Source organism: Pleurodeles waltl, chromosome 11 (genome assembly GCF_031143425.1).
Source record: "Pleurodeles waltl isolate 20211129_DDA chromosome 11, aPleWal1.hap1.20221129, whole genome shotgun sequence".
NCBI classification, from domain to species: domain Eukaryota; kingdom Metazoa; phylum Chordata; class Amphibia; order Caudata; family Salamandridae; genus Pleurodeles; species Pleurodeles waltl.
In genome coordinates, this window is record NC_090450.1 from 924,536,172 (window position 1) to 924,554,610 (window position 18,439).

Consider the following 18,439-nt stretch of genomic DNA (forward strand, 5'->3'; position numbering starts at 1 on the left):
TCCCCTCCGGCAGCAAATAAACACATGGAGCCATATCCGCCCATACATCATACCTATCGACAATAACTAATGAGTTTGCAGTCTTAACCAATGTCCCCACCAACGTGGAAATCCTTTTATGAAATTATCCATCTTCCTGCCTTCCCAGTCTTTAGGAATCAGAGCTGATTGGCTTGCATCGTTATTGGATTGTGTTTAGAATGTCCATGGAGACATGCAAAATATATCGAAGGACTAAACCCTAAAGGCAAAATTAGGAGCAACGGTTCAGTGAGGCTCTCTTCTAGTCATGAATCCAGTTTCTTCAACATAAATGATTTCATAGACACCTTTCTGAATGTAAAACAATTAAATTCTCCTTGTTTGGTATCACAATAACCAATAGTGAAAGGCGCTGTGCTCAAGTGAATGTGCAGTGATATGTATACAATGATACACATATGTACAATTAAGGGTGCCTCTTCATCTTAATATGAGTATACAAGATTAATGTATGTTTTGATCCTTGTCAATGTAATTTGTCTAAGGGCAACCCCTAAGAAAATGTTGACATTTCGACCCATATCTGAAGTTTCTCATCAGTATGAAGAAAGCACCCTCAATCGTGTCAACTTCGAGTGAGTGTCCAATGCCTAGATCAGACAAGGTGGAGCAGGAGAGCTCCAAACTTTACTCCAGCTTCTATTTCATACTTATATAATTTTCTATTAAGGACCCTGTCTTGGCAGAATGGCTTAATGATGTCAACATGTGGCCCCAAGATGTGCAGTGATGTACAGTCATGTGTCTGAACCCCAGCAAGGACACCTTGGCCTGCCATCCTTCTGAGGTCAGTAAATATAGTACTGTTAAAATCGAAGTGGTAACACCAGTGCCCTTACCATGCAGAGCAAAGAACCTCTGTTTCTGTGTCAAAAGTGTTTAAAGCACATAGGTTTAACCCAGAAATGTTCCCAGTCAGAGCATGAACTGCAGAAAACACAGCTTAGAAACTGTGAGTGGTGATTACTTCTTTCTGTTTCGGGGAAATGTTTAGAAAGTCGGAGTTAAATGTGTGATATGAAGTGCTAACTAAAACACAAGTTACTTGTATTGCTGTTTGTGGCTTGTTTGATATTCTGGTGGCTGCTGTGTTGCGAAATATAATTTATACATTTGTGTAGGCGGCTCTATCACATGCCAACAATACAATGTGTGCAGCAGAAAAGCACAACATCAAGTCTTTGTGAGTCAGAGCTTGCCATGCCAGGAGTTTCAGATATTAGGCCTACTGCATCCCTGCAGTGTCAGTCATAGCCTAATGATGCCAACCTGGCACCGAGAAGAGACATGGAATCCTTGTTCATGGCTGCCCTAAGACAAAACAATCTAAGGGCCTCATTACAAGGTTGGCGGTCCAAGGACCGCCAGCCTCGCGGTGACAGTCGGACTGCTGCAACTGTGGCAGACCGACTGCCACATTACGACTCTGGCCGTGGGACTGCCAGGGGACTGCCGTCCCCATCGGGAACATGGTTCCTGATAGTCAGACGGCAGTCTGAATTGTTCTCAGCCAGGGTGCCGCCGAGTTCAGCGCCTCTTGGCTGATTACAACTCTACCTAGCGCCATCCTTTCAATGCGGTCTGACCACCATGGCAAGGCTGGCGGTAAGCCAGTGCTAGGGGCCCCCCTGCCCAGCACCATCAGACTGCGTACTGCCTGCTTTGGTTTCCGCCGGTCAGCCCAGTGGAAACCTTGTAATGGGGCTGGTAGGGAGACCACCGCAAGTCTGGCATTCAGCTTGTCCGACCGCCAGACTTGTAATGGGGCCCTAAGTGCTAAAAATAAAACATTCATGCTTCTCCCATTCCAGATCTGCTAATCTGATGACTAAATAAATCTAGTCCCACTAAACCGTGTCAGGCAATATTTGAAAGGTCTTTTGTAGTGTAACGTTTCGTGACACAAACTTGAAATTCGTGCACACGGTATAATGCTTTCTACTTGGATCACTCAGGCATCCTCTGTAAAACTATGGCAGAGTAAGGTAATCTCTACAATCATACTAATGCCGTGGGTAAAATCTCCCAGCACATATTACATTTGTGTCACTTTTGGAGAAATAAAATTGGGCATAACCAGACAGTTTTACACCTATTTGGACTGACATTTCCTTCCTTTAGGTCTATGGATCGGGCCCATCCTACAGCTGGTGTTATCACTGTGACCTAAAGCAGAGCAGGCCTAACTACAGCACAATCCTTTATCAGCACTTGTGCAAAAATGTACACAGACATTCAGTTTGCTTGTTATCTGCACCAGCGCTGAGGCCCAACTGAGGTCTCAAGTGTTTCTGAATTGTACATGCTAACAAAGTCATGATACAAAATAATTATACAAAATTATTTTACTAAATATAACAGTGAGGGGATCTTAAGTTATGAAATGGAAGAGCCATACAGTATTTAGTGCTGCTGTCCACATATAACAGCCCAGAGAGGAAGAACAGACACATTTAAAGTAAATTAGTTCTTCGGCACATAAGTGGAGTCATCTTGCTGGACAATGGAACCAGGGGGTGATTAATCCAGGGGGCACCGAGTGAGTGGGATTGGATGTTGACAGGCGATGGGCTGAATCAGGAAAATCGCTTATTGCCTAGCAACCAAGAACCTGATGTTCATGGCGACTATAATAGTTTCATATTAAGCCAGTAACACACGAGCAGTGTATAAATACAGACAGATATGTATCCGAGTTCTGACTGAGCAGACATTACTTCACAGCAGTCTTACAGCTGGGGCATTTTGTTCAGCGAATTATACCTTCTCAAAGAAATTCAACAATGCCACACAATGGCCTATTTTTGCAAGGCTCTCTGCCACTTGCATCCGAGGCAGAAGAGACCCCCCCCCCTTCAAGCTCGTTATTTCAAGAGCTAACTAGGGGAGCTGGGGAAACCAACAGGTTGGCACAACACTAAGATGTCTTTCATAATAAGGACCCCAGTTGGAATCCCGCTAAAATCAACTGTTAAGAGTTTATTAGATTATTTTCTCGCTGCAAGGATTTAAACGCTCCAGCTGCTTTCCCGCTAGGTAGTGACCACCCAGATGCCGAATATTTGACATCTGCTCTTAGAGCATTTTTTTTGTAAAATAAGGCCACCAATCAGAGATAATGCAAAATATGTTGGTGCATTTGACAGCCCACATAGAGTAGCAGTTGTACTGTGGACAACATTCCAGGAACCACTTGCAAATTAGAATGGGGGTGAAAGTCCAGATCGCAAATGTGCTAAACAGTGCAACTTTGCAAACTGGGCAATGTTGGCAAAGTTTCTAGAAATGGCTAAAATCCTCTGAAAGTAGATTTTTCAGAACAAAATTCCTCCACAACCTTCTCTTCGCAGGATTCTTTTACCCCAAAAGTTTTTTTTGAGGAAGAATTCTAAAGCTAAAACGTTTTTTGCAGGAAAAGCTGCTTGCTGGTAAAGTTGTTAAAATATATAAACGTCTCGTAAATACTGTTCAACTCCTCATTGTAAACAGATCTGGACAGCCCTAATTAAAGTTTAATGATAATTCATCGCAGGAACAACAGAGATGCCAAGTCTGGGGCAAAGTAGCTGGATCAGTTTATATTCTTGTTAATCCACTACCAATCATACAAACATTACAACAATATATTTTCTATATTTAAATTCTAATAAAACAAAATAAAAATAGACAATGAACAAAAATTGTTGTGTGTGTGTATGCCACTCTATGGTTATTGCACTACATTTGAAATAATTAGTCACAAAATGAAAATGTCACTTACCCAGTGTACATCTGTTCGTGGCATCAGTCGTCGGTCCCGTGACTCGAAAGACTTCTTCGAACAAAAACAACTTGTAACACTCCGGCCCAACACCAGATGGCGAGCTATTGCAGAACATGCGTATCTACAGCGACAGATGCCATCGAACAAATAAATTACACTACCTGACCACCATTTTTATGGGATACACCCCGATCCCCAGACGCTTGTCCTCTGGAATGACGTAGGAGATCCTACCACTGCTGTTGCTTATCTCTGTGTCAAAGTAGACCCACTCCCCGGCTGGAGGCTGGGTCATGACATGAATGTCCACCTACAACAGAATAACCATTTCAAGAAAAAAACAGTTGTTATATGGTAGACTAGCGGAAACTGAGGCTTTTGTTCCTAGCACACTATTCAATCTGCGATGCAAGCAGCATCATTATACTTGATTTTGAATGCCTCAATTGCTTCAGCCAACAGAAGTCCTAAATAAAGAGGTATAGAGGTAATAATTGTGAGCGCACAGGAAGATAATGGTGCAGCTAGTCTTAGTCTTTATCAGATGTCAAGAAGTATGTTTCAAATTAATACTGAAACTCCCCTGGCTGCTTCTGAACTACAACCTGTCTGATCTCCACCCAATACCTTTTTAATTTTAGGGGTAGGGATGTGGTGTAGTGGTTATGTCGGTGGAAGGCAGAACAATGATCACAAAAATATTGTGGCACATGATAGGGTTGTCAAAATATTTATAAATAAAATATCAAGTTTCCATTCATATAATGTAAAGTACAAGAATATGGACTACAACAATATAATGGACCACAATATTTACATTACATTGGTAGGTGTATGTATTTAAAAGTAAATATAATACATTTAACATGTATCTAACATATAAACACAATTAGTTAACTTTACAAATATTGTATTCTTAAAAACATATACAACGAAAGTAATTTTAATAATCATTCAAATATTAACAACCAAATGAAATTGTGTTATTCATCTTCAATTTAACAAAGGTTGGGTAAAGTGCAGACATCAGAATTACTATTCTAACTCCAGTCCAACACACATTGGCGAAAGTACACATTTGGAGGTGTTATGATTTATTATTGTAACTCCAGTCTGACAGACACCGGGATAAGTGTAAACACTGGGTGGTGGGGTCAAATTAACTTCCCCTTCACATTAACTTAATCCTCACCGGATGTGTACATACATTATGGGGATCAGATGTATTATACTAATTCCCGTCTAACAAACAACTGAAGTGGAGGTGACATCACATATCCAATAAACACAATGGGGCATATTCATAATGCCCCAGGCCACCTTGTGCTACATTAACGTCATTATTTTTTACGCTAATGTGGCCCAACTAGGCCAAAATCTACAGTATTTACAAAGTGGCGTAATACATGCATTGCGCCTCTCTGTAACTCTTTGCACTACATTATCCCTGCACCAGGCATAATGTATGCAAAGGGGCTGTTCCCCCACTAGGGGAGGCGGAAAAATGGCGTAAGGAAATCTGATATTTCCTTGCACCATTTTTTACTGCACTTTTAACGCCTGCTTTAAAGCAGGCGTTAAAAGGGGGCTTCCATTCTTTAGAATGAGGCCCTATGTACTCTGCAGGAGTAGCACCAATATTTTGGTGCTACTCCTGCAGAGTACATCAATAGCATCATGAGAAATGACGCTATTGCCCCCTACCCTGCTCCATGGTGCGCCATATTTTAAATACCGCGCACAAATGGTGGTGGGAGGGGGGTGCTAAGGGGCGCTACGGAAAGTGGCGCTGCACTCGGTGCAGCCCCACTTCCCATAAATCTGCCCCAATGTTCTTATGGGAAGTGAAATCAGCCAGACATTGGGAAGTGAAACAGACACTGACTGTTCCTTGTAGGTACATTTTTAAAGGGTGGGCTACAGAGGTTTATAAAAAGCAGTTGGTACATACCCAAATAACTATCTGCTACTAAAGTAGAGCCTAAAGGCAGGCTTACTTTTAAGATATCAGTTGTCAGTTTTTTCACCATAGAGCTTTCAAAGTTATTTGTAGCAGTGGCAAGTAGCAATCTGAGAAGCAGTTTATTCCTAAGAATGTCACTTTTACCCCTTTCAAGTGGAATCACTCCAGACCCATAGAAATTCTCCCCAACACTACTTTCAAATGTTACAGCCACCATCTTAGTGAAAGCTAAGGACATTATTTTCAAACTCCCTCTGTGTTGTTGGCTGGCACTTCCATGTTGTGGAGTGAGCTCTTACATGGATGCAGAGCAATAGAGCAGCGCCCAGGAAGGATTTTGAGCAATTTATCATCTTTAGTAGGGTGTAATGTGAAGAAAATAGCACAGAGGACTTTATAAGTGCTGATGCGTGGGGAAATCATTTTATGTATGGAGTGCTATAAAGGAACCACACCTTTTCCCCAGTGAGGGTGACCATGTCCAGTGGGCCGTACATGAACCGCCCGGAGAGCATCTGCGGGCCGTCTTCATTCGCGACAGCATCATTGATCCTGTGGTTAGCCGCAACATTCTGGAAGAAAAACAACACACACCTGTTATGTTTCAATAACCACCTTGTTTGCAGCCTCCAGCATTGACATTTACAGGATATGAAATACAAGAGTGCGATATTGATTAATCAATACCACTGATGTTTATACCAAGCTATCTGGTCAGACTGACTCACATGAATTTTCTGTTTCTATGGGGACCGAAAGTAGAGGAAGTCGCTTATCTTTTGGTGAATGAGCAGTAGTCTAGAGTGACTTACATAAGACAGTGTTACAGTGCTAATGATTATGAGAAAATGCCTAGCAAATTCTAAGTGTAATAAGGATATTAAACGGTGGTATGTGTGACAGTAACAGGTGTTGCCATATCAGGGATATGATATCACCCAGCCCTGTTTCCTCCTCTGTGGTACAGCATATAATTTTGGATCTTTTTATTTATGAGATATCCAAGCACATTCTAAACTTGGCACTATATGGTGAATATGCTGACGTGTGAGGTTAAACCCGATAGTAGAACATGAAGTACCAGAATGCAAAGAAACCCCACTACTGAGTAAGGTACCCACATTGCTTATATGGGACAATTGGGGGCATCAGTAGTAACAGCAGTAGCAGCATTGCTAGAATCACTGTTTGGAGTACTAGTTGCAGCAGCAAGATTGTTATCTGTAGTACCACTAGCCTTTGACTCAGTGGCAGTGTAGAGAAGATGTGTGAGTGAACAGGCAAGGGGTGGTGTTCAACGCCAGAGAAGTACCCCAAATGTGAAAAAGATAGGAGCAGGTCGCGACTGTCTCATAATATCTGTTCCTTTTTTAAAACTGCAAGTTCTGCCAAATAAAGTACTGCATCCTCACTCTGATGTGCCTGAACAATATATTAAAATTTACTACAGTCCTACTAAACAGTGCTTGCACTGTCTTATTGAAAGTACTACAGACCTGCTGAGTTGGCACGGTCCCATTAAAAGTAGAACTGCTCTATGTGGCATGCAGGTCCTGTCCCAATAAAAGCTTCACTGCTCTGCTGGGAGATGCATGGTACTGTCCCATTAAACGTGTAGCTGTTTCGCTGTGGCACGCAGGCACTAAAACGTGCGTACTGTGACATTAAAATGATCACATCTCTGCTGAAAGGTTCATGCGTGGTGTCAGTTCTCATCTTTTGTCCTGCCCTTCGAGGCCGGGACGAACCAGACGAAGTGAAGAACAGCATAAACCCCCGCTCAACAGCCTCCCCTCACAAGCGGGAGCTGGGTAAATGGTGAGGAATCTGCAAGTAGAGTATCCACCAGAAAGATCTTTCCTAACTTATGTAACTCTATGTTCTGATGGATTCTAGTACTTTGAGGCTGGGTTGTGAAAATAAATGCGGCCAATGGGTCTAAATCACAAGTAGCCAACTCAGCTAGTGATAGAACAGCAAGTGCAATCTAGAGAATACAACTGAATACCTAAAGGACAGGTAGCGTCCCAATACCAGCAACGCCGAAAAAGGCAGATACAGAATTTGAGGACACTCTACTACCTGGCAGTAGATGACACCCGTAACATAGAGGCACAACAGACAGAAACAGAGACCCATGCAGACTGGCAGACAATAGGTTGGTCATGCTAACAAGAAGCAACTGAAGCAAAAACCACCAAAGGGCAGGAAAAGAAACGTAGTCCAGACCTGGAGCAGATGGTATTGACACACAAAACCACACAACAAGAAAGAAGAAGAGGAACCAGCTAATATACATACTCTATTATGCCTCAGCTGAAGTAACCTTCACATTTAGAACAAAAATTGTGCACGCTCTGAAGGTACAACGCACCATATCTCCACGAGGGAAGTTGATGTCATGCAGGCATAAAACCGTTAGAGGGGCTTTCCTTAAGCCTGAAGGCACCGCCCAAAAACAACATGCAACAGAACCAACCAGAAGTGCATCCGGTACATGCAGAACTGAGAGTCAGACTCAACACTGTTCTACCTAATGTTACGGCAAAACACTGCTACTGCATTCAAATACAGCTCCCCAAGCATGCCACTGACCAGTCGGCATTTGCACAGTGCACTTCTCTACCACATGCAGTGGAGACGCAAGCACCAGAGCCGCAGTTAAAGGGCTGTACAACAGAAATCACCCAACTAGATGCAGGCCTTGGCTATGAACAGGAGGCCCTCAAACAAGTCCCAAAGGAAGTCATCGCTATTGAATATCAAGACAACCAACATAGGGATACTATCAAAAGGGGCAGAGCTGTACCTCTCAAAAAGGAACCAAGTAAAAGGAGCAAGCCAGCACATGTTCCTCATGCCAGGTCAAGCAGGAAGGGCCCATGGCACACGCACTAAAACCAGGTGTCAGAAAGCAGATCTGGGGGTGCCACTTAAGGGCCCATGTGCGTGGAAGGACAGTGTCAAGTCTGCTCATGTCAGTTTTGCCTTCAAAAGAAGGTCAGCGGTCATGGCAGGGTGCTGCCAGTGGCATAACCAAGGCCCCCGCTGCCCCAGCAGAACAGGGTGGTCCCCAGAACTCCAGGGGCCCAACCACTGTGCACAGGTGGCAGGCCCCTGACTGGGTCCAGGTGGAAGGGGGCCTCCTACAGGTACTTTGCAGGGGAGCCCCCTTACATTTTGTTACGCCACTGGGTGCTTGAGCTGTCTGGACTGTAAGAACGTGGAGGATGAAGTGTGCAACATTGCAGTGCATATGAACTATGAGTCCCTGTACACTGAATTCTCGTGTATTCAAGTGAGATTGTAGCCATCTTGGGTTATTGGATACAACTTTCTTCGTGGGTCAGAGTCCTTGTTATGCATTTGTGCTACAGTGTGGTTGAAGCCATGCCCTCGCCCCCCTGAATACCAGATTCCCGTTATAAATAACCTTTGCCTACTGAGAATTGGTTATATCAACCAACAAACATTAACTTAAGCTGAAACTAAGGTTTCATTCAAGGAGTTACAGCAAATATTCCAAAATTTAACTTGACCTGAACTTGATGAAAACAACAACTTAAACTTGATTTGAGCCTTTGGTACTCAGGGGATGATTAAGAGTTAGGCGGACGGAAACACCTGTCCACCAAACTCCCGACGGGGTGGTCACAGCTGTGCTGGCGACCTCCCCGCCTGCCCCATTACAACTTTACCACTGGGCTGACCGGCTGAATCTCTGGTTCCCACCGGGCAGCCCAGTGGGAAAGGTGCGGCAGCATTGTCACCGGCTCACAATAGAGCTGGCGGCAATGCCACCGCACTCGGGGAGCACCGGCACCCTCGAAATGTGTACTGTCCGCACTGCAGACAGTTCGCATTTTGAGGGTGCTGGGCAGAGGGACCCCGGCACTGCCTATGCCCCGGCCATTAGCAGTGCAGGGGCCCTTCCGTGGCCCCTGCACTTGTTCCCCTCCAGCCCTTGAAAAGGCTGGCGGAGAACAAGGTTGTAACTAGCAGGGAGGCACTGAGTTCAGCGCTGCCGTGGCTGATTACAAAGTGCACCGCCGTCAGCCTGTCGGGATCGGAGATCCTGGCGGGGAGGGCAGTCACCAACATCCTGATGTGGCGGTCGGACTGCCACAGCCGCAGCGGTCTGACATCCACCTGGTGGTCTTCGGACCGCTAGCCTCGTAATCAGGCCCGTAATCTTCTATTTAGTCAAGTAAATATTTTTAATTCAAGTTTTTGTTAAAAACGAACCTGAACTATTCCAATGAATGCTTAGTGGATCACTTTATATATTTATTCACAAATATAATGAATTACTTATTAGAGTTTCTATAAGGTTACCTTTCAGTTTATTTACGCATCTTAAATAGAAATTATGATTAATCTCCACAAGAGTGTGTGCTGTAGTGTTCTTAAGGTTGTTATAATAGGCACAGAGAGACATATACAAGTGTTATTGTTGAGATACTTAGGCCCATATTTATGAAAAATAGTGTACAACTGTGCTAACGCAGTTGTGCGTCATTTTTCTTAACACGAGCTAACACCATTCCCTAAAGCCATCCGTGTGCCATATTTATGTAATGATGCACGATGGCACAAAGGAATTGCTAGCGTCCCAAAAAAAAACGCTAGCCGGGGGAAGGGGATGACGTTAGGGGAATGGTGCTAGTGGGACAGAAATGACATTAGGCTGGTTAGCAGCAAAATATCTGCAGCTAATCAGCCTAGCGTCATTTTCGGACACACATGCAGCCAAAATGACTCCTGTCTAAGTTTAGACAGGAGTCATGCCCCCCCACCCCAATGCCCACCACAGAGGACCGGTATCCCCTGGGCAAGCCCAAAATACCCAGTGCCAGGCAGAGGTCCCCGGTTAAGGGGACCCCAATGACACAAAATATAGCATATACTCACCTAAACTTACCTGGGATGGGTTCCCCCCTCCTGTAGTGTCCCTGTGGTGTGGGTGGTGGTGTTGCTGGAGCTTGGGGTGGGCATCTGTGTGCCCATTCCATGGTGTTCCACCATGGAAATGGGCCTATCTGCACCTTAACGCCTGGTCAGAGCCAGGCATTAAATAATGGCGCTAAGCGGGCTTAGCACCATTATTAAGGCCCGCCTCCGCCCTGTGTGTTGTTTCTGTGCCAGGAGATAAATATAGCGCTAGGAGGTTAGCGTTGTGTTCAGGACAGGAACGCCGACCTTGCATCTCATTGACTCAAGGTGGTTTTGCGCATCCTAAACATGGCGCTAACTCCAATATGTTGATGCTAGACAGGTCTAGCGTCGAAGTATAAATTTGGAGTTAGGTTAGCGCTGTTTTAGCATCAAACTAAATGGCACTAAAGCAACGCTAACCATCCATAAATATGGCCCTTAGGGCCTGATTTAAGAGTTCCTAGTGCCACCTTAGTGCTGCCATAGCCTCATTTATTTTTACACCAAGGTGGCGCTAAAGTGGCTTTTTAACACGCACCATATTTACAAAGTGACGCAATGAATGATTTGCACCACTTTGTAAACCCTTACGCCGCATTATGCCCACATCAGGCATAATGTATGGAAGGGGCGGTGGTCCCCCTTTAGGGTCGACCGAAAAAATGGCACAAGGAAATATAAGTGATTTCCTTGCCCTGCGCCGTATTTTAAATGCAGAGCACACATGGTGGCGGTAGGGGGGCGCAATAAAAAAGTGGTGCTGCACTGGATGTAGCACCACTTCTCTTAAATCAGCCCCTTATTGTTTGTATGTTTACTTTTCAGGAATTACCAGTTCCATATCGAACTAAAGAGAATTGATTACAGTGAGATGGAGTTCAGGTATAGCCATTTGCTCTGGTAGTTACATTTAGCCCTCTGTATAATAAGGCACTTAAGATACCTCTTTGCCTTCTATGAATGTTCTACATTCCACAAACCTCACTGACCTGCCGGGAGGCAGGCTAAAAGACCAGGTAAAAGTGGTGGTGTCATGTGCCTCTGTTATTTTTTTCTTATCCCACTCCCCTTTCCCTGCCTCTACCACTGGCCCGTATATTGCCATATATATGGTCACTGGTGGGTATGGTTGAGAGGTAAAAAAGTGAATTGCTGCTGATGGAACCTGCCCACAAGGTTAATACACCCAGACACTAGGGCATGATCCCCAAGAAAAATAAGAAAAAAATAGACAAAAACACTGCAGTGAACACCAGAAGAGAACTTTAATAACACACGATTGTGAAAGCATCACACTGGTGCAGATGGGAAGATGACAACCAGCAGGAAGGCCTCTGAGTCATGTCAAGAACCCCTAGCTTTAAGGAATGTGCATGGTTCATGCATGCATTTAACAAAGTAGCAATGTCTTTATAGGGTAGCCCAAGAACCAAAGTCAGTTTGCCCTTGCTGCCTCTAAAGTCTCTGTACAGCAGTAACCAACTACTTAAGCTAAGCAAGAAGATGGCACTGTCAGTGCATCTACTGGACCTTCTCTGCATCCACTTGAAAAGACAGAAATCATTATAAGGTAAGTCCAACAGGTCCACCTGTGCAGCCCGTGGGAAACTGGACGGACTCAATCAAGCACCACCACATAGGGGCACAACACAGCCCCTGGATCTCGACTGATTTCACTGTGGAAGGGCCAGGTCTAAGAAGCAGTTAAGGAGCTTTAAAACCATCACAAAGCACCTCAGCAAAACAGCCACTGACACAATCTGTATGGAGTGGATTAATCATCTGTGCCATCTCCCAAAGAGCCTGGGAGAAGACGGCCAACAAGCAAGCAGCATTAGAAGAGAGTAGGGCCCTACTACATAATGAGAACACTTTCTTGCCCATTGCATAAAATTGCTTCCATACAACATCCAGCAGGATGGATGAAGGCAAAGATACGGAGATACCATCATTAGGATCCAAAGAGCTTGCCATACAACACTGTCAGACTGAGGATTAGAATTGAAAAAGTCAGGGTCGCCATAAACCAAGCGATAACGCCATGCACCTTAACCAGTGTTGGTTGGAGTGTAGGGTGGTTGATTCCAAATTCAGTTACTGTGCTAAATCTGTGCCTCATCAAAGGGCCAATGAGGATTGGCAGCCCAAAGAAATTCAGTCAACATGTTAGTTTTATTCATTGTCATGGGTAGTGGAAATTCATTAGAAAATAGGAAATCTGGGTCACTAGGAGCAAAGTGATAAGACTTACAACTTAGCCACTGATGGCTGGAGTGGGAGATGGTTGGTTCCAAATACACCAACTGGCCTCCTTCAGCACCTCAATAAAGGGAAGCAGGGGCTCTGATGAAGGAGCAGTCTAAACAATTTAAATCAACATGGTGGTGTTAACTTCTGTCCTAGGTAGTAGATCATTCAAAATCTTTAAACAGAGTATCATTAAAGGAAAAATCTAATAAAAATGAAGTTTTGAGGCCCACTCATGCTCAACCTCAGACTGGTAATGAGATTGGCGGTCAGACGAGCCAGTCACCAAACTTGCAGAGATGAGACCACCGTTAACTCGGCGGCCTCTTCCCTCAGTCATATTACGTTGTTCCTACCGGGCTGTCTGGCAGGAATATCGTATTACAACGTTCCAACTGGTCAGCCCAGTGGGAACAGTGCTAGGGTATTGGTCTCGGCTTGAGGACAATACCGTAGTACAACAGCACCTTCGGAATACACACTGCCTGCAAAGCAGGAAGTGCGCATTCCGAGGGTGCTGGACAGGGGGTCCCTGCACTGCCCACGACGTGGTCAGTTACAACGCCCTGAAAAGGCTGGCAGAAAGAGGATTTATGATCAGCCAGGGGCCGTGGCTGACCACGAGTCAAGTCAGTCAGCGGTCCCCTGGTGGTCCAACTGCCAGGGTCGTAATGTGGCAGTCAGACAACCTGGAGTACGTCGGTCCGACGGCCACTGTGAGACTGGCAGTCTCAAGACCGCTAGCCTCGTAATGAGACCCTCCATTCCCAGTCACAGGCGTCATAAAAGGCACTATGGGGCTACTTATACTCAGTTTGCGCCGAATTTGCATCATTTTCTTAATGCATATTCGGCGCAAACTCAACTCCATATTTATATTTTGATGCTAGACACGTCTAGCGTCAAAATATAGGAGTTGGCACCATTTTTTGGATGCGTGAACCTACCTTGCGTCAATAAGATGCAAGGTAGGCGTTCCCATAAAAAAAAATGGCACTATCCCCATAGCGCCATATTTATTCCCAAGGTGCAAAAATGAGGCATGGGTGGGATGCGGCCCCAAATAATGGCGCTAAGCTTGCTTAGCGCCATTATTTAACTCCTGGGTCAGACCTGTGGACTCATTTCCATGGTCAAACACATTAGAATGGGCCCACAGGTGCCCACTCCAAGCTCCAGGAACACCTCCACCCACATCAGAGGGACACAACAGGATGGGGGACCTCATCCCAGGTAAGTAGGGTAAGTATAGTGAAGTATTAGGGGATTTGTTTCTTAAAGTGCAATTGGGGGCCCTAACAAGGCACTGGGGGCAATGGCCATGCCCAGGGGACACTGGTTCCCTGTCCCGGCCACTGGGGTGGTGGACATGACTCCTGTCTTTTCTAAGACAGGAGTCATGTATTAGGATGGTTGTGCACCTGGAAATGACACAAAGTTGGTTAGCTGCATTTTTTTGTTGTTGCTGCTAACCAGCCTAATGTCATTTTTTGGTGCTCAACCTCCTTACCCCATACCTCCACCCCCACCTAGCTAGCGTAATTTTTGATGACGCTAGCCCAATCTTAGCGCCATATGGCGCCCGGCTGGAACTGTGGAATGGCGCAAGCTGGCGCTAATATTTTTGCTGCAGTTTTGTGGCAAGAAGTTTAAATATGCCCCTTTAGCTATCTGCTAAGACTCAAATTAATATAAGGCACAAAATGCTTTCACCGGTGATTCATGATCACGCACACGTTACCTAAAGACATATGTAGGTAGTAGAGGACTCCTGTTGGGATGGGAATGTCTCCTGCATGGTGTACAGTTGTGACCCTTACCCTGTGTGGCCAACTGTGAGTATCCAGTATCCTTGTTTTCAGATTTTGGCCCCAGTCTCAAACTAATCTAGTGTGTGCTTCAAGTCCTAGGCCTGCCCTTGCCTTACGATGGTCCTGGTCCTGTCCTGCACCTAGAATGCACCAAATGGACCCTCTCAAGTGACTAAGACCAATTGGCTGTGTTACGGGTTCACATCCTGTAGCATGGTGGTGGCAGCATACTATATTTGTAGTGGGTATATTAAGACAAGGCCTTTTTACCAATGTTATGAGGATGGGAGCCTGCTGACCGTTTCACCTATGGTTCTGTTGGTAATGGTGAATGCAGAATCCTAGAGTCGAGATCCTGTGTGCTTGGATGCATGCAAGTGGAGTTTGATGTCCATTACTTGAGTGTTTGAGTAAACAAGAAGGACAAAGGTCTGTGGGCTCCATTTTGGAAGTCCCTGGCTTTTTCATGCGCAGAAGATAGTGATGAGGTTGCTTTCCCAGAGAGTAGAAGTGTATTGCTGACATTCCTTAGACTAAAGGGAGGGAACCTAGACACTGAAGGGGGGAAAGATGAGACAGGCTTCCTTTTAGAAATTTGATTAGATGATTTCTGATAGAGAGTGCTGTTGATTAGTCTTAGTGTTACGGCCATTTGGTAGATGTAAGGGGTGGGACTGCAGATTCTGTTGTCAGAATGCTAAAGGTCCTTTAGAAAGAAAGCAGCCTTTTGTATCTCTTCCTCATCACTATCAAATGGCGTTGTTTACAGTGAGGTGCTGACTGCTCACATCTCTGTTCCTCTTTTGTGGGTGCCCCAACCCTGAAGACAACCATGCTGTGAAGAACATCACTCAAGACAAAGGGTGGTGCTGGAAGATAGCCTGGAAAGGATACCTGAAAGGGGAATCAATCCAACCAATTTCTGAACAGACAAAGAATACACATCCCTGTTTGTCACCTCTTTATAAAGGTGGGAGCCGCTGACACACTTTTGGTTCCAAATCAAATCAAATCATTAGCATTTGTAAAGCGCGCTACTCACCCGTGCGGGTCTCAAGGCGCTAGGGGGGAAAGGGGGGGTTATCGCTGCTCGAACAGCCAAGTCTTTAGGAGTCTCCGGAAAGCGGAGTGGTCCTGGGTGGTCCTGAGGCTGGTGGGGAGGGAGTTCCAGGTCTTGGCCGCCAGGAAGGAGAAAGATCTCCCACCCGCCGTGGAGCGGCGGGTGCGAGGGACGGCAGCAAGTGCGAGGCCAGCGGAGCGGAGGGGGCGGGTGGGGACGTAGAAGCTGAGGCGTCTGTTGAGGTATTCCGGTCCCTTGTTGTGGAGGGCTTTGTGTGCGTGGGTGAGAAGACGGAAGGTGATCCTTTTGCTGACTGGGAGCCAATGCAGGTGTCTCAGGTGTGCGGAGATGTGGCTGTTGCGGGGTACGTCGAGGATGAGGCGGGCCGAGGCGTTTTGGATGCGTTGCAGGCGGTTTTGGAGTTTGGCGGTGGTCCCGGCGTAGAGGGTGTTGCCGTAGTCCAGGCGACTCGTGACAAGGGCGTGGGTCACGGTTTTTCTGGTGTCGGCGGGGATCCAGCGGAAGATCTTGCGGAGCATGCGGAGAGTGAGGAAGCAGGCGGAGGACACGGCGTTGACTTGCTTGGTCATGGTGAGAAGAGGGTCCAAGATGAAGCCGAGGTTGCGGGCGTGGTCTGCGGGGGTCGGTGCGGTGCCGAGGGCCGTGGGCCACCAGGAGTCGTCCCAGGCGGACGGGGTGTTGCCGAGGATGAGGACTTCCGTTTTTTCAGAGTTCAGCTTTAGGCGGCTGAGCCTCATCCAATCTGCGACGTCCTTCATACCCTCTTGTAGGTTGGTCTTGGCGCTGGCGGGGTCCTTGGTGAGGGAGAGTACAAGTTGGGTGTCGTCGGCGTAGGAGGTGATGATGATGTCGTGCTTGCGTACGATGTCGGCGAGGGGGCTCATGTAGACATTGAAGAGTGTCGGGCTGAGCGATGAGCCTTGAGGTACGCCGCAGATGATCTTGGTGGGTTCTGAGCGAAACGGAGGGAGGTAAACTCTTTGGGAGCGGTTAGCGAGGAAGGAGGCGATCCAGTCCAGGGCCTGGCCTTGGATCCCGGTGGAGCGTAGGCGGGTGATTAGGGTGCGGTGACAGACGGTGTCAAAGGCAGCCGAGAGGTCGAGGAGAATGAGGGCGACTGTTTCACCGTTGTCCATCAGGGTTCTGATGTCGTCTGTGACTGAGATGAGGGCGGTTTCCGTGCTGTGGTTGGTTCGGAATCCGGTTTGTGAAGGGTCGAGCAGGTTGTTGTCTTCCAGGAAGGTGGTCAGCTGTTTGTTGACGGTCTTTTCTATTACCTTGGCTGGGAAAGGTAGAAGAGAGATGGGGCGGAAGTTTTTCAGGTCGCTTGGGTCAGCCGTAGGTTTCTTTAGTAGGGCGTTGACTTCACCGTGCTTCCAGCATTCGGGGAAGGTAGCAGAAGAAAAAGAAGAGTTGATGACGGTCTGGAGGTGCGGGGCGATGATGTCGTCGGCTTTGTTAAAGATGAAGTGCGGGCAGGGGTCCGAAGGGGCGCCGGAGTGGATAGAGTTCATGATGGATTTGGTTTCTTCCGTGTTGATGTGGGTCCAGTTGTTGAGGGTGATGTCCGGGGAAGCGGGTTCAGTGGTGTATGGTTGGGTCTGGTGTCCGAAGCTGTCGTGGAGGTCGCTGATCTTGCGATGGAAGAAAGTGGCGAGGGATTCGCACAAATCCTGTGAGGGCGTGACGGCGTTGGCGCTGGCGCTGGGGTTGGAGAACTCTTTGACGATGCTGAAGAGTTCTCTGCTGTTGTGGCTGTTTTTGTCTAGTCTGTCGGTGAAAAAGTTCCTTTTGGCAGTGCGGATCAGGTGGTGGTGTTCGCGTGTAGCGTTCTTGAGGGCGGTCATGTTGTCAGCGGTGTGGTCCTTGCGCCAGGCCTTCTCAAGGGCACGACAAGTTTTCTTTGATTCTTTGAGGGTGTCAGAGAACCAGAGAGGTTTTTTGGTGTTGGTCTGTCGATGCGTGCGTTTGAGGGGAGCAAGGTTGTCAGCGCAGTTGGAGATCCAGTTTGTGAGGTTGAGAGCTGCGTCGTTGGGGTCGGTGGTGAGGGTGGGTTGGTTGGCGGCAAGAGCGGAGAAGAGTTGCTCTTCAGGGATCTTGTTCCACTGTCGACGAGGGATGGGTTCAGTGCGGAGGTGGGAGGTCTCGCGTCGGAATGTGAAGTGGACGCAGCTGTGGTCGGTCCAGTGCAGGGCAGAGGTGTGGCTGAAGAAGACGTGTTTGCTGGCGGAGAAGATAGGGTCGAGCGTGTGTCCGGCGATGTGGGTGGCGGTGTTCACCAGTTGTTTGAGGCCGAGGTTGGCGAGGTTGTCGAGCAGGGTGGTGGTGTTGGGGTCGTTGTTTTGTTCCAGATGGAAGTTGAGGTCGCCTAGGAGGATGTAGTCCGGTGAGGCGAGGGCGTGCGGGGAGATGAAGTCGGCGATGGCGTCGCTGAAAGAGGCGCGAGGTCCGGGAGGACGGTAGACGAGGGATCCTCTGAGGGTGGTCCTTGGGTCGGTGCGAATCTGAAAATGCAGGTGTTCAGCGGCGAGGGGGGGGTCTTCGGTGGAGGTGGTGACGCTGATGGAGTCTTTGAAGATGATGGCGACACCTCCTCC

The 18,439-nt window shown here is 46.9% G+C and overlaps 1 protein-coding gene across 8 annotated transcripts in view; it reads right to left on the reverse strand.

The window, feature by feature from the left end:
* The window catches only part of PITPNM2 (phosphatidylinositol transfer protein membrane associated 2), an 832,934-nt gene that overhangs the window by 33,906 nt on the left and 780,589 nt on the right, over positions 1–18,439 (reverse strand). For all 8 annotated transcript variants that reach the window (XM_069214977.1, XM_069214974.1, XM_069214975.1 and 5 more), the window contains 2 exons: positions 6,224–6,340; positions 3,967–4,115 (listed from right to left, as the gene is read on the reverse strand). In XM_069214977.1, coding sequence (XP_069071078.1) covers positions 3,967–4,115; positions 6,224–6,340 — 266 coding nt within the window. The remainder of the gene's footprint in view (positions 1–3,966; positions 4,116–6,223; positions 6,341–18,439) is intronic.